The 12442-nt window shown below is 36.0% G+C and overlaps 1 protein-coding gene across 3 annotated transcripts in view; it reads left to right on the plus strand.

The window, feature by feature from the left end:
• tbcelb (tubulin folding cofactor E-like b) overlaps nucleotides 1-10240 on the plus strand; it is a 33389-nt gene extending 23149 nt beyond the window's left edge. For all 3 annotated transcript variants that reach the window (XM_051669205.1, XM_051669190.1, XM_051669198.1), the window contains one exon: nucleotides 7597-10240. In XM_051669205.1, the coding sequence (XP_051525165.1) occupies nucleotides 7597-7921 (325 nt within the window). In that variant the 3' untranslated portion in view covers nucleotides 7922-10240. The remainder of the gene's footprint in view (nucleotides 1-7596) is intronic.
• Nucleotides 10241-12442: the final 2202 nt, after the last annotated feature.

Raw genomic sequence — 12442 nt, forward strand, 5'->3', positions numbered from 1 at the left:
TGCATACACTGTAAATACTAATAGTAATCTCAAATTGTAAAAAAAATAGTTTACTCAACTTAAGTGTAAGTTTTTACTATTCTTACTAGTTTTAATTAAGTTACCATTACTCTCTAAATCCTAAAGTTGTCATTAATAAAAACATTTAAGTGGTCCTATAAACAGTACATGAAATGTCACATTTTGGAATCATAACTCAAATATTTATGTTCTTTAAAATTTGGCTTCGAGTACTACAAACTCAAAATTACCAAGTACAAAATTGTGGCTGTGTGGAATACCCATAAGCCCTTGTTCTTGAATAATTTATGTATATTTGGTCAAAACAAGAGAACTTAAAAAATAATTATTTTTTATTTTAAAATGGATATAGTTATATTTCTTATCACTATTGTTGTTGTTTTGTTGTAGCTGGTTGATAATTGAGATTTTTGTGAAGTCACCATGAGGGTGATTAATGTTGCCTCTGGTTCACTTGGAGCCTGTTAAGTTTAAGCCATTCGTCTTTACTCAATTGTACTTTACAAAAGTGCAGATTTATGTGCACTAAGATGTACTGAATAGAATACAATATGCCATATGGCTAACCTAGAGTCCAGTCATAATTTCCTTTACACTGTATAAGACATATTTAAACCCTATTTAATATATTATAATTAAATCAAAACAACGATACTTTAATCAGAGATGAGTTAAGTTTAAGTCACCGTTACTTAAAATATTAAGTGTAGTTTACTTGAGCCAAATAAGTACATTAACTTGCAGACCGATTGCCTTGAAAAATCTAAGTAAAGTCAACTAATTAGATTTTACAGTGTATTCATGTCGGGGAAACGCAAAAATTGCCAAGACGTGCTATTTTGCGCATCTGAAAGACGCAATCTTTAAAAGACTATGTTAGTAGATCAGCTTGGACCTTTTTTGAGCGTGCTATCAAGTTTGCACATGTTTTTATACATGCAAGCCTTTAGTTAATCGGGGCCAAAATGTAGGATTGTCTAATTGTGTTCGAATTCACGAATTTACACTCATAGTGAATGAAAGTGTTTTTTTGACACCGTATTCAGTGGCCCCAAAAGGTATTTGGACTCTTTAGTCATACTTAAATATGTTTAAATGTTGATGCAATAGATACAAAATATCAAATGAAATGACATCTGCAAACAAACTATGCTAGACCTGAGAATTAACTTTTTGACCTCCTGAGACCTGAGCGTGACTGCTGTGTTCATTTTCCATTTCCCTTTTTGATTTGTAACTAGTAGCACCTAATAAACATGCAAAAAAATAAAATAAAATCTAGAGCAAATAGTTTTCCCTAAAGTATAGTTTTCCTAAAAACATATGTGGACAGCGGGACTTTGTAGTGAAATTTTAAATAATACCAAGCTATTGAAAGTCAAAACATTTTTTTAAATCAAATTGTTTATTATGTTTCCAGGAGTGTTGGTTATTCATGTTTTTGAGATGTTACAGACATTACATCAGAAATTAGCATAATTAATTCTGATTCAAAGTAATGACCAGCATCATCCAATCACTGCCAACCATGTTAAAATAAAATTATACATTATACATTCTGAATCTATGTACTGATTACCATTGTCCCACATCTGCCAAATCCACATCTGCCCTCTGCGGCCTGAAACTGAACTTGCACAGTAAATATAGAATTTCTAAGGGAAAAATGTGCTCAAGTACACATTAGTGTACATTGTTTTAGCAGCATGGCGTTTCGCAATAAATCACTCAAATTTAAAAAATGCCATATCGGATGAAACTTGAGACTCTAATCTTTTGACTCAAACAGGTTTCAATGTAAAACTTGATTAGGTTTCTTACCAGATGTAGTTTTGTTGGCATTTCTCCCAAAAACAAACTCCGCTGTGGTCAGCGCCATGTTGTTTTGTCACATTACTCTGTACATCGAATGTTTAACCCTTTACTGATAGCCCAGAGTCTTCTGAACTGACATCAGTTGGTTTAAATTAATTTAAATTATGCATTGCATATAGCAAAGCCAGAATACAACATCCACGCATGTGTACACAGGGTCGCACAAGGTTAAAGATATTGTTTTCATTTACATGTAACCAGCTTTTCTCAAGGGGATTTTTACTGGATGCATGAAGTCAGTTCCTCTCAAGTTCACACAGGTGTCCTACAGAGTAACCACACATGTAGTTCATCACAACTTTAGATGTTCCACAAAGTAAAAAAAAAGACAATCAAGAATTGTCTTAATATTGAACAATATATCTATTGTTTTATCATTTGAAACCTAACAAGCTTCTTTTTGGGAAATGTGTGAAAAGTGTGTTTGTGCTATCTTTAAAATGGCACTTGGCACAGTGGCATTTAATGCAATGAGATTCATACATTTTTGAGTGTGGCTTAAGTGTCCAAATACTTTTTGGGGCCACTGTGTCTAAATGTGTAATGTACAATAATGTCTCCGCTTATGAGTTTTTCACCACGGCAAGATGCCATGATGGGCATAAGTAGTATATTTTTCCGTCATTCCATACAGACAGCTTGCTTCTCTCAGTTGTTGTGTAGGAAGACGGTAACACTTTACAATAAGCTTCCAGTCGTTAACATTAGTTAACTCATTTGGTATTATGAACTAACAATGAACAATTTTTTATATATATATATATATATATATATATATATATATATATATAATATATTTTATATTAGTTAATAAAATTACAATTGTTCATTGTTAATTCATGTTAGTTCATAGTGCATTAACTAATGTTAACATACAACTTTTGATTTAAAAAATGTATTATTATATGGTGAAATTAACATGAACTATGAGTAATAAATGCTGTAGAAGTATTGTTTATTGTTAGTTCATTTTAACTAATGTTGTTAACTAATGTTAACAAATGGAACCTTATTGTAATGTGCTACCAAGAAAACAACTCTCTTGGCATCATGCAGCCACCTGTGTCATTAATATAGCCCCTAATGTAGATATACTGACTAACTGTCTGAACAAACAGACCTGATTTCAGCACTTGCAAAAGGACAATGCTTGACAGTCAGTCGTAAAGATCGTATTTGAGAAACAAATCCAAATTGTGTGCAGTGTGAACAAAGCCTAAGATACTTTATCTCCACGGTGCCTTTCAATTAGGCCCTTACCTCGGGTTCATTCAGGGTGACTACCATTGTTATACATGCCATGTAAGTTGTTTTTGGATAAAAAGAATTTGCCAAACTATACACACAGTCTTGTGTCAGACATATCAGTTATGTTAAGTTGTAGATAGACCACATATCAAACTATCTACATTCACTGATATCTAAATTTTGAGCTAATGGTGATTGTATCTCTGTAGTCTGTAATTCAGATTATCTACCTGAAAACCGATCACATTGCTTTTTAGGGCATCAACAACTGCAGTATCTACTCACTGACTCACTGTATATAGTGGCTCTACTATGAACTTGGTGCACAGTGGCGACTGCCCGGACCCATCTTCGAGTCTGATCTGTGCACTGTTTGAGGAATTCAAGGCAGCTGTTATCACAGCGAACACCATTCGCCTTCATTTAAGGAGCTTAACCACACTAAATGAGACTCTTGAGTGAGACTGTTCTTTCTCTCAGACAGAGTGGCACTTTGTATAGAGGGGGCAGTATTCCCATGGTGAAGGCAGTGAGCCACAGGCACCTACCCAGGCTCAGGCTCTGCTTTGTAGGGAGACTGTTCTGGACAGGCTGGGGAAATTACTTTGATTGGCTGTGTCGGTTACTGTAGCCCACTTAAGCTAAAAGACTTTTTTGTGGAGATTTTATTTAATTGTTCCTGCCGATCTCCTCTTATCTTTCCCACAATCCTTCAGCAAGACGGGAAGGGAGGGAGGGTGCAAGGGGCGGTGGTAAGAACTTTCTCACGGTTTAAAAACTTAGTGTGCTTCACAAACACACAAACAGGTGCACAAATACACAACTGCGTCTTCACACAAACATACAAGCTCTATGGGTCCTTCCTTGGTGCACCAATTGTAATTATGCCTGTAAATGTCTTTCTTTAACATTTGAGTGTGATTGAAATTTTTTATGAAAACCACATGTCTGTTTTTTCAAACATATTTTAAGAAAAGGACCGTAAGTGTGCATTACCTACAGTACATCTTCAGGCTCATTCGATCTGTTCCAAAACCTAGTGATCTGCTTTGCTTTCTACTGCCTACATAGGCAGGATCCATCATGAAACTCACAATTAGGGTTTGATGTTGGCATGTTGCTAAGGTAACAGCACAATGGACCCTTTTCACAGACCCTTTTAAGCACCATAAATTTGGCAAACTTTTTTATATTTTCGATTTGTAATTGTTTAATGTACATTTATAACATTATTCTTCATGTTATATTACCCTGGCATTCATTAACCTCTTCAACTCGGAGGCATTTTGGGGCTGCCGCTTGCAATTTTTCATGCTCAAATGTAAAAGCTCACCATTTATACATACTGTGGACTAATAGTCAAAAATTGGTCTCATTTTATCAGAAACCACCCCAAATAAAAAAAAATAATAAAATACTCCAATTATTCATCAGTATGTTTTCAATGTTATGATGAATAGAATTAAAAAATTTATATATGTATTTTTTGTTGTCCTAACTTTGTAAGCATGTAATTATAGTTCTGTTCACTCTATCTCACGCCAAAAAAAAATAATATTTCCTTTATCACCTACCATCACAAAATGGCAATCTGAAATGTAGGTGGTGCTTTAACGCATTTTACCCCTCACAGCTCATCCAATGACATTCAGTCTAATTTTCAGTTTATGTACCATGCCCATTGTTTCATAGAATATTTCGGCCTCTGAGTGGACTAGAAGCTCATTCATTAGAAAGCTGAGACCCTCCCCTTTGCGATGACGCATAACATTTTATGATCAAAAGCTGATAACATAGATATTTCTAATGATTTCTTTAGCATACTTTTAAGATATAACATTAGATTAAGGGATACCGTGATTGTACGGTTTTACTATTAACCACGATTGTAAATGTTAATTTAACCATAAGAATTTAGAATCAACTGTTAAAAACAGTGAAATACTTTATTTACACGTGGAAAAAATGTTCATAAATAATGTATAAGTATATATAATAATAAAATAGTTATTCAGAAGATTTTGTAAAATAATTTTTGCATGTGTGGGTGTTGGAGCTGTTGCTATGGTTACGGACAGTAGCCGCGTGGTGCTTGATGGCCAGGTGTCCCAGGCTGAACATGAACTTTCAATTCACGTGAAGCTGGGGCTACACACAAACTCCAAAATATAACAGGAATTTCGATCTACCAGAGTCAAAAAGCAGCTATTTAGGAGCATATAAATGACTGACTGAACACGTTGGGTGTAAAACATGCAGACAGAAGTCATAGAAAGTTAAACATCCTACAAATGGGACAGGATAATCCACTAGTTGTCCAACAACAAACTAGTAAGTTTAATAATTTTTTGCTGTGGTGATTTTAAAGTGATGAATTAAAAGATGAATAATGTTTAAGCGTGCTGACAGTGCACGGTGCATTGCGTCAAAGTCTTTCCAGCAAGTCAGTCCACTGTCGGCCATTTTTGGAACGCTCTCGGGAGGTTATTTTCAGTCATGCCAGTGCAGCTCCTATCTACTTGAAAGGGGAAAGACCAAAATCTCAAATACAGTTGGTCAAAATTAGGATCAGAGAACATATTTCCAATCAGCAGTAAAATCTGACGATATTGGTATCATAAATTGTGATTATTTACCTCATATTTTGCTAAAAAGATATATAATATATATAAATATTTATAGCTAATGCGCATGCACGTTCTAGAGCTGATTGACAGGTGATGTCTATATCTAAAAGGTGATTGGCTCTTTTAACTGTAAGGCGGGACTTCCTTTCTACATCCGTTGACCGTTGGGCGCTCAGGGTTGCTTGGTTGAGCGCTCCAATTTCTCTCATTCATTTTAATAGAAGTGGCCCGTCTCTGCTAAATAATCTCTGATTGCGTGTAGTAACTATCAGTGAGTAAACTTTGAAAAGTTGTGTCTTAGATCGTCCTCATTATTTAAAGTATTGCTTCAGTACAAATTCACTGCATTCAACAATAAATGCAATTTTAGTCATTATCGGACTTTAAATTGCCTACTGTAAGCAATATTCCTGTTATTATGCATAGTCTACTGGGTATTTGTAAGGTGTTATGGACAGTAATTTAATCAAGTCTGTTGCCGATTCTTTATGTTGGGGTGTCTGACAGACAACGGATTACTTTACAAAAAAACTGTTGGATGCTGTGAACTACATGTTGCGCACCCACAATAATCTTACATGTACACTTTTGAAGCACTCCGGTTACACTGAAGCACATCACTGAGCTCTGGATGCGCAAAAACAGTGTCGTGCCCTAGATTGGAGCATCTCTAATTATATACCTCCTATTAATTTTTGTGTATTTATCAGTTTTCTTATTATAGGACTGCCCTTAGCGTCCACATATGCCCCAGAAATACGTCTACTAAGACGTTCAGTTGTGATATGATATGCATTTTAGCATCAGTGCTAATTTGCAAACAAGGTAATCTAACCATCAAAAACTCACACCGCGGCACCCCTAATTGAATTATTCACACAAGCAAGCTCATAGACAAGCAAAAAATGGCTCAAAATTTCCTAAGGTAAAAGCAGATATATAATTGTTAGCTATTTTGGGCTTACAGCAGCAGTGATTGGCACATAAAAGAGACTTTTGTATTTGATGTCTTACAGATTTTATATTTCACTTTGTGATTCTTTTGAAAATATTTCAAACTGTGGTATTAGTGCAACAAAATGAACTGTACAATCGCATTCCTGAGAATTAACGCTTTCATTTGTTATAAGATTTGTCTATTTAAGTGACATGTGAAAGACTTTTACATTCATATTAATATTTCTACCATATGACCTCTAGGTGGCAATGATTTGTGACACGAATGTTTTCAGGCCTTATTTTGTTATTTTATGTAACATAAATGCAAAAGTAATGTTTAACTATGAAAAGTTCAAATTCTAAGCTTTCAAAAGATACCCCATATACCCGACTTATGTATTCAGAGACTTGAACAGTTTAAGCGTAAACTTTTTTTCCTTAGAAATTGGCCAAAATCAGGTATCTTAGAAGGCATTATTATGTTGCTGCCTAACTTTTGAAACAGCCTTTGCATTGGGAGCACCTATGCTTAAAAATGCTTAAACTGTAGATGTCTCACAAGGTTTTGGAACAGAGCTTTTGTGTATTGTCCCCATGCTTGTTTTCTTTACAGCAGCAGTGATTGGCGCATAAAAGAAACGTTTGTATTTGATGACTTACTGATTTCAAACTGTGGTATTAGGGCAACAAAACTGTACAGTCATATTCCTGAGAATTTGATATATGATTTGTATGATCTGTCAAGATGTTAACCATAATACACTCCAGATTTTCCTACAATTGGTTTTGACATAAATTGGTTACTGGCTGTTTTAGTATGACCCAACTGAAGACATTAAACTTGCCTTACTCACATGGCCTTCTCACTGCTGTCCACTCTTCTCAGGTACCACAATTTGGTAGCACGCTATGGCCGCCTAGCCCCGCTTGCAGAGGTGGATCTGCGCCCTCTCTGCAGTGCTCAAGTAGAGGTGCGTTTTGGAGACCAGACAGAGCCCCTAGAGCTCAGACTGGATCAGACAGTGGCAGACCTAAAGAAGCAGCTGAGAGCCGTGATCCAGCTACCTCCAAACAAAATGCGTGTATACTATATTGACCGGCAGCTCGGCTATGCACTAGAGCCTCAGGAAATGAAATATGGAGCTCGAGCACTTCACTCCTACAGCATACGAGATGGAGATGAGATCATGGTGGTGCCTAAGACACAGTGACAGAAGACAACTGGACCCACTGCAAAAAATAAAAAGTACATGTTGAGATGTCTTTTCAAAGCTGGAATATGAGGGACATCATCTTCCAATAAAGGCAGGAATCTGTCTGCCTTATATTTAGGACAAAGAGAAACAGGGCCCTAAAAAGAGACATTGGATTGGGTCTAAAAAATGGTGTGGGCTAAAGAACTTTTTTTAACCTTATTTACTTTTAATGTACTTTTTTTTCTTGTGTTTAAGAGACTGCTTCTCAGGAATCACCAATATATGTGTACTTTAAAGAGCATTTTTACCATTTATTAATCAAGTTAAGCTTTATAACACATTTCCAAGGTACACATACTATATGAACAAATATAGTCTCACACATTAACTATACAGTATATAGACATTCGCTGCTCCTAGTTTACTCATATTTCCAAAATCAGTTAGGTGTGCCCAGGCTTCTGCATCTCATCACTTAAACTATATAAGCTCAACTCAACTGCTCGTCACCCTGCCGTCCAGTTACGTGAACCTATGTTCCATTTTCAAACATTTAAACTACTTTTATGTGGGACAAAAAGGAGAATTTCTAATTAATGTCCCCTATGTAAAATAGATTCCTTAGCTCTTTTGGCTGCCTGTTTCCTTAAGATGGAAGTAGTAAGGTGGTTGGTTGTAAGAATTAAGGGAGGAGGGCTTATAGAAAGTCTCCAGTTGTAACATCAACCACATAGCCACTTTCTCTCTGCTTGAATTACAACAGAGTCAGCTACAAGCCTGAAATTCTTCAGGGCTCGTATGCGTATTTACACAATTTCCATCCCCACTGCATTATGACCACAGGCTGACTGCAAACCTCTTGTTATCTGATAATCTGGAATGTTTTCAGCAAGACCCCTGCCACCTCTCTCATTGGTGGAAATAGTCCCTGGAGTATGTAGGTGCCATATAGAGCATGTAAAATTGGGTTCTACACCTGCATTCCATCATTTTTGGCCCATGTTTTAGAGCCACAATTTTCAAACCGAAAGGCGCACCTCCCCAGGGCATGTCAGGGGAGGCACGGAGAATTATGATAAATTCACCAAGTAAAATCATAAATAAATAAATACAATAAAAATGTATTGTGAAGTACAATAATGAAAATAATTGGTTAAATAGACCATAGTTCAGCTTAATAGACAGTAGCTCTATGACGTTATAATTCTGTTAAATGTCATGAACGCATGCATATCATGCAAGAGTGCATCTGTACCGGTTGTGTAAGTGCAAATCTCTCTGCTCTCATGCAGATTTACAATGCGCTGCTCTATGAAATCTATCAGCTCTCTTTCAGAGAGTGCATGTACGCTCAAAACCGGTCATGTGCACTCACAAATCTATTATAAAGCCATATAGCTCTGCCTTTGTTCATTCATCCAAATATTCTGTGTCTGTAGACATGTTATATCGAGGAAGAAACAAACCGGAGTTTGAGGAATCAACTTGCCATTTGGCCGGTAACGATTAAAAGATACGCTGTATAATACATGGTTAAACTCGTATTGAATAATAATGATATTCTGATGATCACTGATGAGACATGAGCAAATCAAATGACATAAACAGTCAACTAAGAACATCTGTTGCGAGCCTTGCGACTCCCGTCTTCTGTCACTACAGTGGAAAACATAGCTGCACAAGTTTATCTAGGACACAGAAAATCCGAAAATGTGGACAAAATCACGACGTTCGACATGATATCGGGTTGAAGTGTCTTCATGTGTTTGTGTTTGATTAACATTAATGGAGAATTGCTCCAATGCCTGAAATATGATGAATTTTAATAATATAACACTTGAGGACAATACCTGATAAAACTTCAAAAAAGTTTTTAGTGGAAGACTAAAAACATTTAGCATAGGCTATTCTATTTATTATTTACTTGGCTATTGTAAAGGCCTATATACAACATTTGTATGGGGGGGGGGGGGGTCTTGTCTTGACAGTCTTGTAAATTTTGAGTGTGTGTGGGGGGTTTAACACTTTGAAAGCCCCTGTTTTAGAGAAAGAAAACTGCAAAAAGGGACCAATAAGAATTCCACTCAAGATGACCTGTGCAACACTTTGGCAGTCATATTTATTTGATGGATTTAATTCATTATATATTTTTTATTTTTAAATCATTTTTAATGATTTAAAAGATGTCTCAACATTTTATAGGTTTTACAGAATTTGAAGATATCTCTGCTGTCGTTTGTTGAGCATTAAATATAGGGGCTAGGGGGACAGCCATAGATACTGTATATAACCTTATTCTTTTTATCCATAGTATAAATGTGTAAATGCTTTTCAGTGCATTCAGAGTCAAGTCATTTTTATTGGTATAGCGCTTTTCACAACACACATCATTTCAAAGCAGCTTTACAGGAAATCATGCATTAAAAAAAATAATAATAATTTAACTGTAATATCTATAAAGTCTTAGAGTCATCATTGTGTAGTTTGATTAAATATGATTGTAAATTGTGTAAAAAAATAAATAATAATTGTATTTAGAACCTCTGTGATCAAGCTGAAGGCGACTGTGGCAAGGAACATAAAACTCCATAAGGTGTTGGTTAATGGAGAAAAATAACCTTGGGAGAAACCAGGCTCACTGTGGGGCCAGTTCCCCTCTGGCTAACATCATGAATATAATGCCAATATTTGTTATTTGTGTGCAGTGCAAGTAATGGTTTAAAATTAGTAAATTAAGTAAGCATTAAGGTCCAGTGTTAAAACAAAAGAAAATATATATATTTTTTTTAACTTTAAGAGTAATGGCTAATGTCTTTGAAGTCCATCCTGGATTAACTGCAGAAGTTCACATTGATGCATTGTCCTTTGTTAGTTGGCTGATGAAGGGTTTTGTTGGCAATTAAAAAATAGTCTATGTATTCCATTTCAAGAGTGTAGTCCATCTATATACAAAGGTGATGCAGGCAGAGATCAATGAGGTGCATCGCAGTTAACCGGCAGGTCATTTCGATGAGGATCAGTGGGGTCCATCCTAAATCCAAGGTTCAGGCAGTGGCATATGAAGTATCCGATGTCTTACAGTTGGAGTTGGCATCAGTTCATCCTCTGAAGTCAAAAGACTGAAGTGATGTCTGGTTAGCACCAGCTGTAGTTTATCGTCATCACTCAGCGACACAGTAGTGGAGTCCGACACCAAGCAGGAAAGGATCTGGATCTGGATGGCTCTGGTAACCTCGGGATATGAATCATGAGACATGGAAACAAATAGAATAATATTAGCATTGATGCCATTCAATTTTTTGCAGAGTTACAGATCATAATAGATGTTTATGGTTCCAGCAGACCTAACTAAAGCAGCCTAATTGTGAGCTGATGGATAAATTAGGTGTCTGCCTGGCTAAAAATGTGAGTCTCTAGTCTAGACCTAAACTGAGTGATTGTGTCTGCATCCCGAAGAGTGCGAGGATTTAATAATACTGAGAAGAGGTTCTGAAAATACATGGAATACCCCTTTTAAGAGCTTAGTTGGTATTGGATCTAACATACATGTTGTGGCTTTTGATTTTTTTTTAATAAGTTTTGTTAGCTCTTCATGACCTATGACAGTGAAGGATTGAAGTTGCTCATGAGGAAAATTATGAGACACTGTTTTCTGAGGTACTGGGACAGATGACTGCATAATTCCAATTTTATTTCTGATTATTTCAATTTTATCAGTAAAGAAATTCATGAAGTCATTATTATTGTGCTGCAACAGAATATCAGGTTCAGTCGATGCTTTATTCCTAACCAATTTAGCCACTGTACTGAATAAACACCTAGGATTGTTGTGGTTATTTTCTATGAGTTTGCTAAAATATGCTGACCTGGCAGCTTTTAGTGCCTATCTGTAGCTACAGACACTATCCTTCCATGCACCGCAAAATACCTCTAATTTTGTATTCTTCCACTTGTGCTCAATTTTCCAAGCTGCTCTCTTGAGAGCATGAGTGTGATCATTGTACCACAGTGTGGGGCTTTTTTCTTTAATTTTCTTTAATCGTAGGGGGGCGACACTATCAAGAGTGATATGAATCATTTTCATTATCTACGTATGTGAATGTTGAAGTCACCAACAATTAAAGCTCTATCTACAGTAACTACTAGATATGATAGAAAATTTGCAAATTTACCAAGGAAACCAGAGAACGGCTTGGGTGATCTGTATACTGTATCAAGGGCAAAAGACGACAGATATTTTTTATTTATATCTGACGGTATCACATTAAGCATTATTAGTTCAAAAGACTTAAACTTATATCCTGTCCCCTGAGTAACACCAAAAACTTCACTGTAAATTGTAGCAACACCTCCTCGACCCTTCAGACGAGGCTCTTGTTTATAACAATAACCTGGAGGAGTAGATTCATTTAAACTAATATATTCATCCAGTTTAAGCCAGGTTTCAGCCAAACACAGTGCATCCAAACTATGATTTCATTTCACAAAGAGATCTAATGTTTAGTAGCCCTAGCTTTATATGATGTTTATCTTAAT

The sequence above is a fragment of the Myxocyprinus asiaticus genome, chromosome 3 (genome assembly GCF_019703515.2).
Source record: "Myxocyprinus asiaticus isolate MX2 ecotype Aquarium Trade chromosome 3, UBuf_Myxa_2, whole genome shotgun sequence".
NCBI classification, from domain to species: Eukaryota; Metazoa; Chordata; class Actinopteri; order Cypriniformes; family Catostomidae; genus Myxocyprinus; species Myxocyprinus asiaticus.